The sequence below is a fragment of the Anser brachyrhynchus genome, assembly GCF_964034855.1.
Source record: "Anser brachyrhynchus genome assembly, chromosome: 8".
Classification (NCBI taxonomy): Eukaryota; Metazoa; Chordata; class Aves; order Anseriformes; family Anatidae; genus Anser; species Anser brachyrhynchus.
This window is the reverse complement of record NC_137702.1, coordinates 25,702,672-25,720,932: the sequence shown is the minus strand read 5'-3', so window position 1 is coordinate 25,720,932 and position 18,261 is coordinate 25,702,672. Positions and strand designations below refer to the sequence as shown.

Sequence of the window (18,261 nt, the reverse complement as noted above, 5' to 3'; positions counted from 1 at the left end):
TCGTGTTTGTTTTGTTCTTTTGTTTTGCAAATGCACTATTTGGAAAATTAAACAGTGAATGTGATTATTGGGTAGTTACTTAAAAATGAATAACCAAAGTATTTAAATAGTTAATCAGACTTGTGTTATGTTGATTTGGAAAGCTAATCAAATTCTGTTCTATTGTCTCTTCTGTTCACAAGTTTTTTTGGGGGGGCTTTATGAAATTCCTTTTCTATAGGCGTTGTGGAGAGGATATTCTTGGAGAAAGCGTAATGACACAGCAAAAACTAGAGCTTTAAGGCGCAGTTTGGAAAAGGCTCATGAAAACAGCAAAGAAGAAAACAAATTGTGCAACAGAACTGCAATTGCTATTGAATACCTTCTAAAATACAAACATCTTTCATACATTCTTGCAGCATTAAAGCATCTAGGTCAGTATTTTGTTTTATTGTGGAATCATATTAAATCAATAATGGTGTTTTTTACTTCTTTACAAGTCCTATTTAAATTTAAGTGAAAGATCTGTAATATTGAAAATAAATTGCTTGAACTTAAGAATCTTCTTCAACTGTTCTATGTTATAGAGGTAGTTACCAGACTCTCCCCACTCTGTTGCGAAAATATGGTCCAGAGCAGAGCAATCTTCACTATTTTTGTTCTGATTCGAAGTTGCAACCGGAGTGTTCCATGTATGGATGTGATCAGATACTCAATTCAAGTTCTACTTAATGTTTCAAAGGTAATGTTAATATTTTCTTTTGCAGGGCTATGAGCTGTAGGCTACTTTATTGCAGTTTTTATTTATCCACAAAATTGCTGAATGAATTTAAAACAAATTGAACAATTTTGAAAAGCAAAAATAAATCTGAGTTTTAATTAGGTTATTTCTTAAGAAAATTAAATAATTACTACATTTGGTAAAAGAAAATGCTTCCATGGGCATAAAGTAGTGAATTTTTTTTAACTGTTTACATTATTAGGATATCCCAAGTATTGTGTAGAAACAGGTAACTGTAGTAAAGATAAACTGTCAAGTTCTTAAAGTAAAAACATATATGTTGCAGAAGATAGGATACTTTTCCAAATTCATGTCAGAGAATAGATCATTTCTTACGGAGCTGATCATTTTCATAAATACTTAAAGTTGTAGTAGTACTGTAGATATTGACTCTGGATTGATCAATCTAGAGTTTTTATTCTGAAATTTATAAAACTTTTTAACATAATTTTTTGATCTTATATCTAAGTTACAGACATTTATTTTCAAATACATTTTTCTTATTTCAAGAAAAAAAAAGAATATTCAGGCTACATCTATTCTTAATTTTTTCTAAACCTATTGTATCTGTTATTCTATTTTAAATATAAAATCCAGTTCTGGGGATTTTTAAATGAGGGGTTGGGAGCAAAAGGGTAGCTTTTTGTAACCCATTACAATGGCATAACATGCAAAAGTGATTTTTATCACTTGGATTCCAGACCAGCTGCAAATTTGGTCAAGGGAAGAATGTGGATTTTGCTTTTTCATCTAATCTGAAAGTTACGTTGAGGATCTGTCTGTATAAGACTTCTTGTCTCTTTCTTGTACAACAGTATGAAAGAACTACTCAAGCAGTTTATGAAGTAGAAAATTCCATAGATACGTTACTAGACCTACTGCAAATGTACAGAGGAAAAGCTGGGGACAAAATTTCAGAGAAAGGAGGAAGTATTTTCACAAAGACTTGTTGTTTGTTGGCTATCCTTTCAAAGGACTCGAAAAGAGCTTTGGTAAGATTTAGTGTCCTGTTTTTAATAGTTTGATTTAATGGTATTTTGCTTTTAATTTATGTTTTGGTGTTGTGTTTTTTTTCTTCTCCACTAATACCAATTACAGCTGTAATGTTAATTATAACTAAACTCTGTTGATGGGAAAATGCAATTCCAGGATGGCGAAAACAGTTATTACTTAGAGTTCTGTATGTCCTCATCACTCAGAGCAGGTCAATATGTCGCTGAATTTCTGATCCTGCAATCCTTGCAAGATTGTTATTGCAATCACTACTTTCCACAGTTTTTAATGAGTTTCTGTAATCATAGAATGGCTCGGGTTGGAAAGGACCATAAGGATCATTTAGTTCCAACCCCCCTGCCGTAGGCAGGGGTGCCACCCTCTAGATCAAGTTGCTCAGGGCCAAGTTACTTAGCATTAGATATAGTTTATTTGCTTCTTAATTAACTCTCCCCATCCCCCCATTTCTGAAAGTTTACTTTTGCTTTTCAGATAAAGTTAAGATCATTATTGTCTATAAAAACAGGCAATATAATTGCTCATGACTTCTTGTTGATACATTCTATTGTAACAGAGACATAGCCTGTTTTTGAAAGAAATTTCCTTTGCTCGTGTTTATTGATAGAATCTCCAACAAGATTATCAGGATAATCTGAGTTCTATGCTACAAATAGGCATCATCTGTTTATCCGTCAGATAGGAGTACTTAAGTTATCCAGTAACCTCTGACAACTATGTTAATCTTTCATTGATACGAAGATGCACATAAACACTAATTTGTCTCTGTATCACTTGTTGCAGACATATGCCAGTGACATATTAAAATGGTTAAAGTGAGAAATTAGTAAAATATGACCTGCGCTTTTTTATTTTTCTGAGGTCTCAGGTGGTGTTCCAATTACATATTTTGATAGCAATAGACCACTAATTTGTAGTAGGTATGCTGATTTTGAAACAGTTTCACTGTACTTGCGGATAGAAGTTCAGCTTACGTTAAAAATGTTCAGTTTTCATTGAATAAAGTATATTTATTGATCTAAGTTGCTTTCAAGTTTGTAGTATTAACTATGTATTGTTTTCACCTTTTCTCAGGAAATCCGAAGCTTGCCAAGAGCTGTTGCTTGCATTCAAAGCCTCTATAAACTTACAGCTCGTAAATGCAAAATGGATGCAGAGAGAACACTTGTGAAACAGAAGACAAACCCTTTAATTAGTGGAACTTCCTTTATTCCAGTAACTCCTCTGAGGACAAAAACAGTTTCAAGGTAAGAGCTTAAAAATTAGTCTGCAGTTTTTCAGCAGCAATATGCTATTTTAATAAACCACTGTTATTTCAACAGAATTAAACCAGACTGGGTTTTGAGGAAGGATAACATGCAAGAAATTGTGGATCCTCTCCAAGCAATTCTGATGGTGATGGATACACTTGGCATTGCCTGTTACTGAAATGTAAATAAAATATATGAAAGTGTTTTTGTACAGTATGTATGTAGGAGGCAGCTAAATGGTTTTAAAATAAAACAAATATGTGTTAAACTACCCTTGATTTTTTTTTTCAAATTGCAGATAACTTTTGCAACTTTTTTGTATTGTATACAGCTTTTGAAATCCTATTTTGTACTACTAGCAAAAACAATTGTACAATAAAACATTTGTTCTTGACAATTTTTCTAGTGCGGTAATGTGTTGTTCTTATGCAACTGTGAGTCTTACCAATAGCATTGTATTGCTCAGTCTGATAAAGTATTGCAGAGTTGTTTGTGTGGGACAGTTGTGTTGGCTTGTCTGACCTGGAGAGCTATAGATAGGAAGGACAGATAGTCGGCTGATTTTGAAACTGGTTAGTGATTTCAGGGGCTTGAGTTCACTTTCTAGTGAACTTTGAGAGATCATGAGTGACCATGGGAACCTTTTTTTAATGCTACAAGGTTGTGATTGATGTTATAAGGGTGAATTTAGGAACTCACCTGTTACTTTAAGGGGAGGTTATTCTGGGAGTGCTTTCTTCCTTTGAAGTCAGCAGTACATATAGGCATGCTTCTCATCCAGCTGAAGAGATGGTGTTCATCACAGAATCTCCCTTAAATTATGTTCTATTGTGCCTTGAATTTGTGTTTTCTTAGAGCAAATCTTCCCTCAAGGTTTGGAGATTGTCTCCTAAGGGTAGAATTTGATGCTAAATCAACATGTAGCCATTAGTCAATCAGTTCAGAGAATCATAGAATCATTAGGTCTGGAAAAGACCTACAAGATCAGCTGGTCCAACTATCCCCCTACCACCGATATCACCCACTAAATCATGCCCCTAAGCACCACATCCAGCCTTTACTTAAACACTCCCAATAAAATCATAGAATCATTAAGGTTGGAAAAGACCTCCAAGGTCATCTGGTCCAAACACCCCATTGTTAAGAAATTAATCTGACTTCCTTAGGCAATAATAAGGTTCCATTTTGATTTGGTTAGAAAAAAAAAAAGACCTTAAGGAGATAGCTGTATGCTACAGAACATAAGGATAGGTAATAACAGTTCTCCTTAATGTAAGAGCCTCCAGAATGAATAATATATAGGATAAAACAGAATGGTTATATGGGGAAAGAGTGAAAGTGTGGGTGGAGAAGGGGAGATTTATTTATTTATTTTCCCTCTTATTGTAGCCAAGGTAAATATCCTGATAACAGAATGCCCTTTAAACTTGGAACTCTAGAGGTTTTGAGGGGAACAGTGTTCAGTTAGTTTAAGTTTGTGGCCTGTTTTCACTGTAAAATGATAAATTCTATCTTTACTGATATAAAGCATGCCAAATGGAAGAAGAGTTCTGCAAGTCTAGTTAGGCTATTTGGAGAAATAAATAAAAATAATGTTTTCAGTGAAGTAACTTGTGTTACAAAATACTATGGACACTAGAGCATTTGTGAATACCTTTGAAGATTCAGTTAATAATTTACAGAAGCAATACTTGGAGTTTTTGCAGATGGTGAAAACTATTGATGGAGACGGCAATGAAGATGAGATTTAAAGGCTGTTTTTTCTTCCTAGTTATGATGAATTCAGGCAAACTCTTTGCAGAAGGTAAGAACACTGAATTCTGTTAATAAATACACATTGAATTCAGAACATGCAGTTTAGCTGTCTTAAGTGCAGTGTCTTTTGTATCTTTACCAAGAATAAACACTGCTTTTTAAATACAGTTTTGTGAGATGGCTGATGATTATGATTCAGTTGTTGCTGCTTATCGGAGCTACAGATTCATGTCTAAGCTGTGAAGCTGTAAAATAGAAAGGTTCAGAATTTTTCAGAAAAGTTTTCTCTTGGAAATGTATTTGAGCCATTTTGAGGCACTTGTACAAATTGAATTTTACACCCCTAAACATTATATATACTGACATGTTTCAGTAATTGGAATGTTTTGGCTGACCACTGAGCAAAAGAGCGGAAGTTAAATGGAGCCTGCAGTAACTAGTTTGGGGAGATGTTTCACATTTCTTATCCCTATTTTCAGTACTGTTTTAAATTCCTGGGTTTATATAGGTTGCATACCACCTGAACTGCAATTTCGCAATGCTATGGACAGTTCATTAGGGTACACCTCCGTTAAGTAAAAGGGTGTCTCTCTTTTTTCATTTCCTTTTGAATCTACTAATGTGTATTTCACTCCAATGTATGTGTTGCTACTACCTCTGTCTTCACCAGAGTTTTGTCCTTATGCAAAGCAGTTGAAATTACACTGGTACATTTTTGAAAGTCAAACAAAAGGCATGTAGGTAGCAACCACTTCTGACTTAAAACTACTTTAAAATCTTAATGACCGAGTTTTTTATTTATTTATTTATTTAATTTAGATATGATGGAGGAGCAGTGTGGGAAAGGGAAATACAAGCAATGAGATTATCTTGGCACTTTATTTAAAAAGTTGTGCAGCAAATTCTGGTGACTTGATTGAGGAAAGGTGCAATAATTTATCAAGGTTCATAGATCTTCATTTAGCTTTAAAATTTTGAGTCTTCAAATTAGATTGTCTTGCAATGCCATGGAGAGATTTTGAGACCCAAGGGATAGTTATACAAGAAATCCAAACATAAATGTTGTTGGCTTTTGTTTGTTTTAGTTTTCCTCATATGCCTCACTTTCTAGTCCCTTCACCAACTTGGTCGCTTTTCTCTGCACACGCTCATGTAACTCAATACCCTTCTTGTAATGAGAGGCCCAAAACTCAACACAGCACGCCTTTGTTAGCTAATCTTGTAGAAAATAATGTGATTGGTACAAAGATGAAATTCGTGTTCCTTTCCTAGGAGATATCCTAGAGTTTAAAACACACTGGAGCCTCTCGGGTAAATGGCATGTTAGTATGTCATTCTGTAGCATTAGAATTGATACATACACTGTGGTAAATGTTATAGCAACGGGTAGTATGGGAAATGTCTATTTTTCCTGAAGACCTTTAAAGAACATTTTCCTGAGTTTATGTGAAGAAATTATGAGTTTGTTTATAATGGTACAATAGCATAATTCCTCTCTTTTATGTATTTGTTCAAAGTAAAATCACATTTTTGTTCTGGATTTTCATTTTGGTGAGAAAACGAGTGGTAAGAAGTCATTCTGGATCAATCAGAAACTTCTGAACAATAGACTTATGCACTGTATAGCAAAATGAATTGTTTTGCTTACTGTTTTGCTTAGTGAGCAAACATTATGTATTCTTTAGTTTTCAGATGTAAGAAATAAATATCCTCCACCACCACTTCCTCCTCATGCCTATGTCATCGCAGCTAGGAGAGTTCTTCTTGTTTGTTTTTGTTTTCATACTGAAGTGTCACATTCAGCACTAATTTGAAATATTTTCTTACTACTGCTTTTTTTTTTTTTTTGCTGTTCTGCTGCTGCTTTGTTTAACCTCTATTTCTTCTTTCTTTTCCCTTACCACTGTTCTTTAACGCCCTTCCATCAGCGAGTTTAATTCTTATATTACCTCCTGGCAGTTTGTCATGCTTATTCAGTTTGTCATTCTTATACCATGCAGCTATAGCATAGCTAAGTCTTGGCACTGTATTTTAGAGCACGCCTCAATACAGTTATTCAGTAGGGGGTGCTCATACTTACATCTTCCACGCTAAAAAGAGTCAAATGTGTTTTGCATCAGTTTCGCACAGTTCATGTGAGCAAGTTTCATTCTATAGGTGATATTTCTGTGAACCTAAAGAGCAAAAGCAGATATAATTCTGATATATATTAATTTCAGTGAGTCTTATAAAAACTTTCATGGTTAAGATGAGATTTAATAAATAAGTAAACAGAGTAAGTATGGAAACTTAGATGAATCATTTTTGTTTTAATAATGACTGCCAAAGAAATTAGCAGTGACCTTGTCAGTATTCACAATTTCATTCATCTTGTTTGAAAGCCTGAATCAATCCAACTGACTTTAAACAAAGTAATGCAAAAAAAATCTTGTATGGGATGAGATTTTTAGTGAGAAATGTTTATCATCTCTTTGCAGATAAACTTTGTGATTTGCCACATATAGAAAATGGAAAGATTGCCCCATACTATTATAATTTCAAAAGTTACTATTTTCCTATGCGTAAAGAAAAAAAACTTTCCTATTCTTGTGTTGCTGGTTATACAACCGAAACTGGGACTCAAGATGGAAGAATAACTTGTACAGCAAAAGGATGGTCTCCAGTGCCACAGTGCTACAGTGAGTTAGCTTTATTAAGTTCATTATTGCTTCTAGTGGGAAGCTTTCCTAGCTCAATTTCCTTAAGCACGCAGGGTCAGAAGCTGCAGAACAGAAGGGATAAAATGCATAAGTTAGGACAAGGTTAAATACATTATGTATACAAACTACATATGTTCTTATATGGAATATTTTTACAATAATACATATGATAAGAGCCCCGTTTGAAAATATGCTTTTATAAGAACTTCAAGAAAGTTGCCCAGTCTACCTTATTTCTGGAAAATTAATTGACAGTTTCATCCCAGATATGTATCTGAGCCTCGATAGCTCTAGATTCTTTGGTTCTCATGTTCCATGATATTAACATGTGTTTGTATCCGATGATTGTGGTAGAGTTTCTTCAACAGATCAAGAAAATAAAATTAGATGGAGATAATTAAAAGCCCTTTTCCCTTGCTTATTGGAGAACAATATTCCATTAATTCTTTCTTCCTAACCAAGCTGTCTCTTTTTATTTAGAAAAATGTAAGAAGCCTCTTTTGGAAAATGGCTTTTTTTATGGTACAGAAATGTCCTTCAAAATACATGAGAAACTGCAGTACAAATGTAATCTAGGCTACCACACTCCAAATGGTGGTACCGAGGATACAGTACAATGTCAAGCGGATGGATGGTCCTCACAACCAAGCTGTACTAAAAATTTTGGTAGGATTGTGCATTTCCCTCCTTACAAATTTTATATATATAAAATTCTGCTGTCCTTGCTGTGCCTGTCTTGTCAAATTGCTGATGTTAGGACACTTGGATACTCCTCAAGTAAGTTATCGGCTGTACCTTGTGCGATGAAATTCTCAGATTTCACACGTTAGTTGTCTAGTCAATTGGCATAGATAAAGTTGTATGTAGCTGGGATTCAGTATAGATTAAATAATATTGTTTCAAATCTATTTCCAATCAAACTTTGTTCCCAAACAAAGACTGGAGAACCTGTGTAAAATATTGCATTTTTAATTATTCATTACTTGCAAAGTCTTTTCCTCTGATATGATCACTTTTAACTAAAATTTTTGATGAGTAACTTTAAATGAAAAGAGCAATTAACATTATGCATATGTTCTATTTAAGAGTCATGCCAAGTACCTGATTTACATCATGGCTATTACTTCACAACCCAGCAAGAGCTTCGAGTGAATGAAACACTGCTATATAAATGTGATGAGGGATATCATACTGCAGGAGGAAACACTACAGAAGAAGCAAGGTGCCTAGCACGTGGGTGGTCCCTTACTCCAAACTGCACTAGTATGTAGTGGGCATGGAAATAACTGTTTGAAATGTGACCTATTCTACAACAGGATAAAAATTTACAAACAGGCTTGTTTTATAAACTGTTGACTTTTTATTTTTTTTAAGAAAGCCTTCCAGCCTCTATCAATTTTTTTCCCTGCTTTGTGTTTTCTTCCCAGAAATAACTTGCTACCCTTTGAATGGAATAGAACATGGAGGTTTCTATCCTGTGAAGAAAATCTATGAAGAGGGAGATGTTGTTCATTTTTTCTGTGAGGCAAATTATTCTTTCCATGAATTTGACCTAATTCAATGTTACTATTTTGGATGGTATCCAGATCCTCCAGTGTGTGAAGGTAGCTTATTTTTACATTTGTAAAAAAAAAAAAAAAAAAAAAAAAAAAAGGCAAAATTATTTCTTTGTAAAACAGCACAAAGAAACAATTACAGTGAAGATACTCAGCCCTTAAAATTCAAGGTAAACCATGTTCAGATTATGTGAAGGATTACTCAAGCATGTCTAGGAGCTTCATGAGGTGGAAACATACTTCTTGAGGTGTTAAGAATTATTTTATATATTTACAACCTTTTCCTAGCTTGTGTTATTCAGTGCTTTTCAGAGTTTTGCAGCCTCACCAAACTGTATGTTTTTGATGGAATTAATTAGAAGGGCCATCCTGAGGAAGAAACATGCTTTCGGCAATTTTATCGCTTCCATAGTCTTTGGGGGATACTGGAAATTCCCACAGCACCCCTCTCTCCCCACCCCCACCCCCCTCCCCCCCCCCAAAAAAAAGAACAAAACAAATAATCCTTTCAGAAGAGTAAAAGGCCTAGTGATGCAGAACTGTGAGCTACAGTGTACAGCAGAAAACAGAAAATGAACTGGCTGAAAATTTTTAATATTACTTAAAGAACATAAACTGATGTTATGTTTCCCACCTTTTGCATGAAGAAATTCTTCCTGATATCCAATCTAAACCTCTCCTGGTGCAACTTGAGGCCAATGCCTTATGTTCTACCACTTCTGACCCAAGGAAAGAGACTGACTCTCCCCTTGCTGCAACTTCCTTTCAGGTAGTTACAGAGAGCAATGAGGTTTCCCCTCAGCTTTCTTTTCTCCAGACTAAACAGCCCCAGTTCCCTCAGGTGTTCCTCATATGTCTTGCTTTCTAGTCCCTTCACCAGCTTGGTTGCTTTTCTCTGCACATGCTCAAGCAACTCAACACCTTTCTTGTAAAGAGAGGCCCAAAACTCAACACAGCACGCCTTTGTTAGCTAATCTTGTAGAAAATAATGTGATTGGTACAAAGATGAAATTTGTGTTCCTTTCCTAGGAGGTATCCTAGAGTTTAAAACGCACTGGAGCATCTCAGGTAAATGGCATGTTAGTATGTCCCCCAGGCCTATGTTTGTTCAGGACTTTTTCCCTAGGTGAGTGCAAAGAACAGGTAGCACTCAGAAGTGAGTACATGGCCTAAATCTAGTTTTGAGGTTATACCAATCTCAAGCTTCATTTGGGGATAGGAAATGGGCTGCCGGTATTGCTGCTTCTGTAGCATTAGAATTGATACATACACTGTGGTAAATGTTATAGCAATGGGTAGTATGGGAAATGTCTATTTCCTGAAGACCTTTAAAGAACATTTTCCTGAGTGTATGTGGAGAAATTACAAGTTTGTTTATAACAGTGCAATAGCATAATTCCTCTCTTTTATATATTTGTTCAAAGTAAAATCACATTTTTGTTCTGGATTTTCTTTTAGGGAGAAAACGAGGGGTAAGAAGTTGCTCTGGATTAACCAGAAACATCATCTGAACAATAGGCTTATGCACTGTATAGCAAAATGAATTGTTTTGCTTAGTGAGCAAACATTATGTATTCTTTAATTTTCAGATGTAAGAAATAAATGTCCTCCACCACCACTTCCTCCTCATGCCCATGTCATCACAGTTAGGAGAACATATCATAATGGTGACAAAGTTCGTATACAGTGTCAAAGTAAATTTGAAATAAGAGGATCTGAGGAAATTCACTGTGAAAAAGGAAAATGGACATCACCCCCTATTTGTATAGGTTAGTACTTCTGGCACCTAAGTAGAAATAGATCTTCAAACAATGACTTGATTTTTCCAAATAGCCTCAGTTTACATATCTGTAAAGCTGTTTGTTCTCCTTTGTTAAATGTGCGAGAGTTAAAACGCTACATAATTCTGCAGCCAATCCATTGTTCACAGATTAAGAGAAAAGGATGAGCTAGATGGATTCAACTGGAATCCATGTTGTGTAGCTCTCCCTTGGAATGATGATTTTTATTACATCTTATAAAACATCAGTGTCTGTTTTGTGTTTTTTGTTTGCTTGTTTGTTTTGGGGTGTTTTTGAAAATGAATTATTTTTGAACAAGCTGGTTCTAAGTTTCTGCTGTGCTTTTAGGATCTATAAATAAACAGGAATCTGAGGCAACATCACTCAAGCTAGATGCAGCAATAAGGACAAGCAAAACATATCACAGTGAAGAAATGAGTAGGTGAACCTTACTTTATTAGTTAATTTAACAGAGAATTCAATGGCCTCCAATACTGTTATAGGCATTTTTATGACTAACTTTACTACTTCTTTGCTATATCACAATTCCTTACTCTTGAAAATGTTTGCATATGCTTTGTATAGCAGTAGCTGAGTGAATGATTGTTGTCTTTTGTGACTGTAAACTACATTTATAAGTCTGTCCTGTATATGTAATTTTATTTCACGTGTTAGCGTTTACCTTCAGTCATTTCGTACCCCTTGTGTTGATAATCTCTGAACATGCAGATTCAAGAGTATTTTGATCCTTTGTTTAATAATTCACTGAGGTTTATTCTGAACTCCATATGGGTTTAACATTTCAAGCAACAAATAAAGACAATCTCAGCACAGAAAAGCAACCAATCCGTATTGACTGTAAACCAGCAGGAGTCGAGACTGGACATAGGTGAGGAGTGTAGAAGGAACAGAAATAGTCTGAAAATCAGTAAGCTAAATCTAGAGTATCTGAAACTGAAACTTCTAAAAAGAAGTTCACTTACATACACTTTTTTGGTATGAAAATTTTGGACCAAAGTCTGTTGCTATGCTGATGCTTTCGACAGTGTTGATATTATTTTAAAGATCTAATTGCATCTCTCCCTTCCTTGTATTAGAAATACAGCAGAGCTGTACCCCTCCACCAGTGATTAAAAACGGTGTTCTTCTTAGCCCTCTATTGGCTAGCTACAGAAATGGTTCTTCAGTAGAATATGGTTGCCAGCTTTACCATTTTTTGGATGGACCTAGCACTGTTTACTGCAAACAAGGAAACTGGACAGAACAACCGACTTGCTTGGGTAAGGTTTGTAAGGAAAAACAAAAAGTGACATGTAATGTAGAAAGGAAAAGCTGGAAAGGACCTCTAGATAATCTTTTAATGACTCCCTTTTCTCTTTCATTTGAGCTAACAGATTTCAGAAACATGAGGCTGAACCATTATCAACTACACCTAGCCCACCGCTGCTAAGTGTCTTCTGGCCTGTTCTTAGTTCCTCTGTTTTCCTGAGTGAAGAGTTCTAGAACTTAGCTAGCCCCATTATTTTGGAAGGTTTTCCAATTTCTTTATCTCCCACGTCCCCCATTCAGTGGATTTCTTCCTGTCTTTCGAAAGATGTGTAGAAGAAATGACTGCAGTCGTTGCCTAGATAGTTTTTTGGTTAGGGTTAGCGAGGAACGTGACTTGGACTTTCATTTTTAAACTTCCAGCCTTTGTTTTTGTTGTGTCCTTGTATCCACCACTTAATTCTGGACTTCCTGATTTTTCCATGTTGCTCTTATGTATGCTGCTCGAAACAACATATAGAACTCCCACTAGGAGTTTACAAATGTAGGCAGGAATACTACTTCTGACGACTTACAAGAGTTCTTTGTTTATCCTTCCTTCCTTCCTGTAATGAAGTGATTCCTACACCACACATCCACTTGCCCGGCATCCTTTGCTGAATGTATTCACTTTAAGTTTTTAATCTACAGTGAAAATGCAAATAAATAACTGATTCTGTTTAAATTATTTATTTCTAAGTGAATAAAACATACTTACTCAGGATTGAAAGGCCCAGGTCAGCGTTCTTGGATCTCAATGATCATATTTAACAAATTCTGTGAAATAATGAAAACTCATCAGCTATGAATATTGCGTATGTTCTAAGCATCCCGTTAACTGCATTATCCTATCCGTGTCTTCTGAGATTTCAGTCCCCACCCAATCAGTTTGGAAATAGCCTGTACTGTAGGTAGTCTGGGGAAATATCCATGCCAATATTTTGTTACAGTGCTGTTGTTAGAATGTGCGATAGGTAATTTCTCCTTGCCTTTCCTTCAGAAAATCATTAATAGGGGCCTCTGTCAAGCACTGATTCTCTTGAGACTTGCAGAAATTTATTTTTTCAACTGCCCCTTTGTCAGGCTTTATTAAAGTGGAGCAGTGGATCCAAAAGTTAGAGGTTAATTGTCGGACAGAAAGCTAGGTTACCCAATTTGATCCTGGCACTAAGAAGTCTGTCAGAAAGCAACCAAAACGATACTGACCTTGAAGAGCCTGAAAAAGCCTAAAGAAAACCACAAAATCCTGGAGGAAAAAAAAAAAAAAAAAAGGGAAGATTTCTAAATACTTTATACGGTGACGAAACACAGGGGAAAAGAAAAAAAAGGCAAACAAAGAATTGTGAAAACACTTCTTTAGGTTAATAGCTTAAATTTCCTGTGTATTAGCTCCTACTGTCCCAGAAGGGCTTGCCAAGTGTGACAGGTTGGTTTGGATGGATTAATATTCCAGAAATATTTCATAAACTTTTCAAGTTACAGTAAACAAGTTTTGTTCTTCTTCAGTGGTATACCCAGGCTGCTGTATGTTTGCAAATATTTGTAGAAACCCGATTGTATCTGAAGTGTGTTTTCTGAGCTTATTATTTTTGAATGTTCTTTCTGTTACTTCAGCCTATTTCTTTGCTTTGGCTTTCTTTTTAAATGTGTTTTTAGTTCTATTTCTTGCAAGATTCCAAAACACTTTATAATTACTGGTTTAGATATCTCTTTCTCAATTCCTGCAAAAGGCAGTTAAGAAATCACTTCGTAAAATCACAGAATATCCGAGTTGGAGGGGACCCACAAGGATCATCAAGTCCAACTCCTGGGTCCCCAAAGGACCGTCCAGAAAAATCAGATCATGTATCTGGGAGCATTGACCAAATTTGATTGCTTTTATTGAACTATGCTTTTATTTCCCAGATCCATGCATTCTTAATGTAACTGCTATAAACAGTAACAACATAGAGTTAAAATGGAGACAGGAAGAACTGATGTTCCTACATGGTGACCTCATAGAGTTTGAATGTAAAGAGGGATATGATTTTCCCCAGACTACCCTTCCATCTCCTGGGAGGACGCAGTGTAACCATGGGAGACTGAAATACCCAAAATGTGTCGTTAAAGGTAAAGCAATATTTTTTTGCTCGTCCTTTTGAGTTCATCGGTGTCAGACTATTTAGAAACATTTGCTCCAGCAGTGGAGGCCTAGAATGTATTCTCAATAACAATAAAAGTTTAGTATCCGACAATACAGGTACGCACAGATATCCCTAAACAATACAGGTACATTGATAAGTATATCTGAGCATAGCAAAACCAATACAACTTCCTTGGATGGGAAGGCCGTAGAAGGGAGGAAGGAGCTGTTCTCCAAGCACAGGGAACTCAAAGCTCTGTAGAAAGACAGCTGTAAACAATGAAATGCGCACAAGGGGTTTCTTGTGGTTAGAATTAGACGGGAGGTTGCCCTCTGATTTGAGACATAATGCAGCAGTAATGAGCGTACGCTGAGAGTTGATAGTTGTCTAGTGCTGGCAGTTTAAAGCTGCTGATTGGTAAGTTTCTTATGTTGAATGTTTCACAAAGATTTTTGATGTTATTCCAGCTCCTATGGAAAAATGTGACTCTCCACCTTCTATTGCAAATGGAGCTCTTACTCTCCCACCCCTGACCCAGTATGAGAGTGGTTCTTCAGTTCAGTATAGTTGCTATGACTATCATTTCTTGCAAGGATCTGAGAGAATCTACTGTTCTGCAGGCCAGTGGACTTCACCACCAGTTTGTATAGGTAGGCACGAGAAGATGCATAAGCTTTTATTTCTCCTATTGAGATGCTTTGCATTTGTAAATTGAGTATTGTCAGCTGGAACATTAAGATCTTAACTTCTTTTTTTTTTTTTTTTTATTTAGAGATGACAGCTTTACCAGATGCAAGAGTAAGAGTTTGGCTATTGTATTAGATAAGTCTGACATGTCTGCAGTGTCCAAAAATACAGTGATGTCACGTACAATACATAAAGAGAATGGGGAATAATAACCTGCATTCTCAGTGTCAATTCCAGTCACAATGACATGATTTCAAAAATAATCAATTTATTAACACTGACTATGTCTCTATTTTTCAGAGCCATGCACTTTGTCAAAAAATGAAATGGAGAAAAATAACGTGTTGCTGGAAGGGTTTTATGAGAACCAGGTTTACTTTTACCATGGGGATTATGTTGGATTTTACTGCAAACAGAACCATTTTGGAGAAGAATCTGGTACAACTTTATTTCAAGTGCAGTGTAAGAGAGGACAGCTAGCGTATCCAAGATGTGTCGAAAGAGGAAAATAAGTGTGAACCTCAGGAAGGTTCATAGGAAAGGTATGTTGTTTATCTGGTATTAAAAGGTGCATTAATACTGTTTCATATTTCAAGATGACTGCAGTTGACTTTCAGAAATGGGTGTTCAGTGGCATAGTTGAACCTGAGCCAAGGTGGGGGGGAAGTGGTATGTGGCACGAGGACTGGGAAATCAGCAAAACAATGCAATGTTGACACACCATGTGTGGAAATTTTAGGAAGTAGTAGTTCTTTGAGGCTTATAATGCTAAACTTGAGAACGCATCACAATCTGGAGAACTTGAGCAAAGCACCATTACAAGAACATGCTGAACAAGTAGTGTCCTGTGTTGTAAGGATCTTGGTGGTTTTGACATGATTGCATTTATGACACCAGAATATACCTAAATTGAGAGATAATTTTGTGCCCTTCAAACTGTAATTTAACAGTGAGAGAGGAGAAGCCCATTACTCTTGTACAACTCAACAGCACCCATGTCTTCTTCCTTAGGTAAGAAGTCTCCAAAGAACGTGACTCAAGGGACAAGAAAGGGAGAAAGCATTTTAAGAGAATGTGTGTAAGGGATGAAAACATTTAAAATACAGAAATATGTGAGTTCCGCTCAGTAGTTAATTATTAATCTTAAATAAAAAGTCAAGCAAACAGCTTTATTTGCTATTTGAGAACATTTCAACTATTCAAATGATCCGCTGTAACTACTTTGTAGGATTCCTTTGAAACTTGCACGCTTGTACTCTTGGGGCTCTGGCCTGTGAGAATGTTGCATGGCTGAAGATCCAAGGAAAATTCAGGAATACAGAAAATGCTTGCCTCACGTCAATTTTGTAAAATAAACACAGAAATGCACAGTGTTCTCCTATCACTCTGTGTGTCTGAGAAGAGTCTGTCTCCCTTTCTCTGTACTTTCCCAACAGGAAGCCAAAAACAGAAGGAAGGTCTCCTCCCAGCTTTGTCATCCTAAACATTCAGCAAAGAAAGGGGGGGTTGGTTTGTTTGTGAAAGGCATGATAAGAATAACTATTTTGTGTTTCTGTTAGTGCCTTTCCTCACATAGCAGAGCCTTCTAATAGCATCAGAATAGCCATATATCTCAGTTCTGTTGTTTCATGGCAAAAGTGCTAGTTTGGGAGCAGGCAGATGATATGATAATGCTTCTTCATCGAGTTTGGCATGTGCAAATGTTTTCAAGATTGGTCTTGTATTTGTTAGCCTTTCTGCTTACGTAATAACCTTGCGTTTATGCAAGATTTCTGCCAACTTCAGCAAAAAGCCATTCAGATGTATTTATAGACTGTAATTTCTGTATTCCGGTTAAGTTCTTGCCTCCTTCTTTGAGGAACTCGGAACGAAGCACGTGAATATTTGGGAAATCTAAGAAGACCCTTCTTTTTAAAGAGCAGACCTAATGGAAAAGGAGGGAAAAGGATTCAAGTCTTTCTCTGGAATATTTACTGAGAGTAACATTCGGAGCGATTTCCCATGTTTGAATAGATGGTGATTTGCTTTCTGAAGTCATGATACAGAATTGCTGGATTTTAAAAGTCAGTCAGTTCTCATGGGCCTTGGATGATTACAGGATAGTAATTTTCGTGGGTTGGACAGAACAGGAGGATAGTAATTTCTACTGTGACCTTTCTGTTCTACAGCACATACAGATCTAAGACCCCGCTCCACTGATCCAACGTTAAAGCGACACCTTGGCCCCAGGAGAACAGCCGCTCCAGCCCATGGTCAGGTGCTGGATTCTGGCTGCCCCTGCACGTAGTGGGCTCAGACTCCTCCACAGTGTTGGACATCTGTACATGGAGTTCCTCTTCCTCTGTCCTGTTGTTTCCACTATAGGCTGTCAGCATAAGCTGCTAGGGACCTTTCTAATCACATGGACCCTAACCACTTGGTTTTATCTGTATGTGAGTCCAGATAAGGATTGTCACCAGAATCTCTACAACCCTCTGGTCTCCCCACCCCAGTGTTTTACAGAAATTGTGAAGTTGGCAGCTGGCAAAAGAGCAAATTTGTCCACTGCAGCCTTGCTACCCAGCTTGTAGCAGGTTCGTCTTTTCAGAGCTGGGTAAATACAGCCATGTTCTCTCTTACCTGAGCCATACTTTCAGGTAGTCTTCAGCCCGTGGCATCAGTGCAGCAGGCTGCTCTTGCTGAGCATCCTCCTGTACTGGGTCAAAGCCAAAGTGATCAAACACATCCTTTTCTAGGAATAGTCGTCTTCTACTTGGGTGTGGAGATCAGATCTTTTAAAATCTGCCTGTATTTTCTCAGGCAAAAATAAGAAAGCATGATCTTGCACAGGCAGAACGCTTGTGCTTTTCTTGCTTTGTATAAATAAACCTACCTACATGCCTTTTAATGAAAATTATGCAAGCATATTAGAGCTGACTGGAAATGGCTGCTGGATCAACAGTTGCTGTTTTAGGAAGATAATTCAGTGTTTTCCAGGAACCGAGTTACAAATGATGCCTGAAGTTAATGATCTATTCACTGGCAGGAATGGTGGCAGATAATAGAGCACAGACAGGAGTGGCGTGTTCTCCTGGGCTGGGACCATGGTGTCAGTTTAAAGCGGACCAGAGGAGCAGGGCCTTTTGGTGCTATACTAAACACAAAAGCTCCTGAGTGGAGAGCCTGATCTTTCTGAAGCACAGGAGGATTAGAAGGTGAGGAAGTGAGACAGAGAGATGGCCCACAGTGATATCTGAAAAGCTTTGTCATATACTGTTTGTGGGGTTCTTTGCTTCATATGGCCTTTTGCAAGGGCAGCTGGGATGGGGCTTTGAGCAACCTGGTCTGCTGGGAG

At 36.8% G+C, this 18,261-nt stretch overlaps 2 protein-coding genes across 5 annotated transcripts in view; both read left to right on the top strand.

Annotated features, from left to right (window-relative positions):
• Positions 1 to 3,421, top strand: part of ASPM (assembly factor for spindle microtubules) — a 30,306-nt gene extending 26,885 nt beyond the window's left edge. For both annotated transcript variants that reach the window (XM_080602117.1, XM_080602116.1), the window contains exons 25-29: positions 221 to 413; positions 567 to 721; positions 1,576 to 1,752; positions 2,846 to 3,018; positions 3,094 to 3,421. In XM_080602117.1, the coding sequence (XP_080458243.1) occupies positions 221 to 413; positions 567 to 721; positions 1,576 to 1,752; positions 2,846 to 3,018; positions 3,094 to 3,199 (804 nt within the window). In that variant the 3' untranslated portion in view covers positions 3,200 to 3,421. The remainder of the gene's footprint in view (positions 1 to 220; positions 414 to 566; positions 722 to 1,575; positions 1,753 to 2,845; positions 3,019 to 3,093) is intronic.
• Positions 3,422 to 4,186: 765 nt separating this feature from the next.
• On the top strand, positions 4,187 to 16,308 carry F13B (coagulation factor XIII B chain). Of its 3 annotated transcripts, XR_013954275.1 has the most exons (13): positions 4,202 to 4,825; positions 7,254 to 7,454; positions 7,956 to 8,141; positions 8,562 to 8,738; positions 8,903 to 9,079; positions 10,621 to 10,800; positions 11,161 to 11,250; positions 11,910 to 12,092; positions 14,023 to 14,226; positions 14,708 to 14,890; positions 15,228 to 15,469; positions 15,939 to 16,039; positions 16,156 to 16,308. XR_013954275.1 is itself a non-coding variant. In XM_080602152.1 (12 exons), the coding sequence occupies exons 1-11, from the start codon at positions 4,744 to 4,746 to the stop codon at positions 15,437 to 15,439; spliced, it is 1,875 nt and encodes a 624-aa protein (XP_080458278.1). In that variant the 5' UTR covers positions 4,187 to 4,743; the 3' UTR covers positions 15,440 to 15,469; positions 16,156 to 16,308. The 3 variants fall into 3 exon arrangements, 2 of the variants coding, with proteins under 2 accessions (XP_080458278.1, XP_080458279.1); XM_080602152.1 differs by lacking the exon at positions 15,939 to 16,039 and having other exon boundaries at positions 4,187 to 4,825; XM_080602153.1 differs by having other exon boundaries at positions 4,199 to 4,825; positions 15,939 to 16,308.
• Positions 16,309 to 18,261: the final 1,953 nt, after the last annotated feature.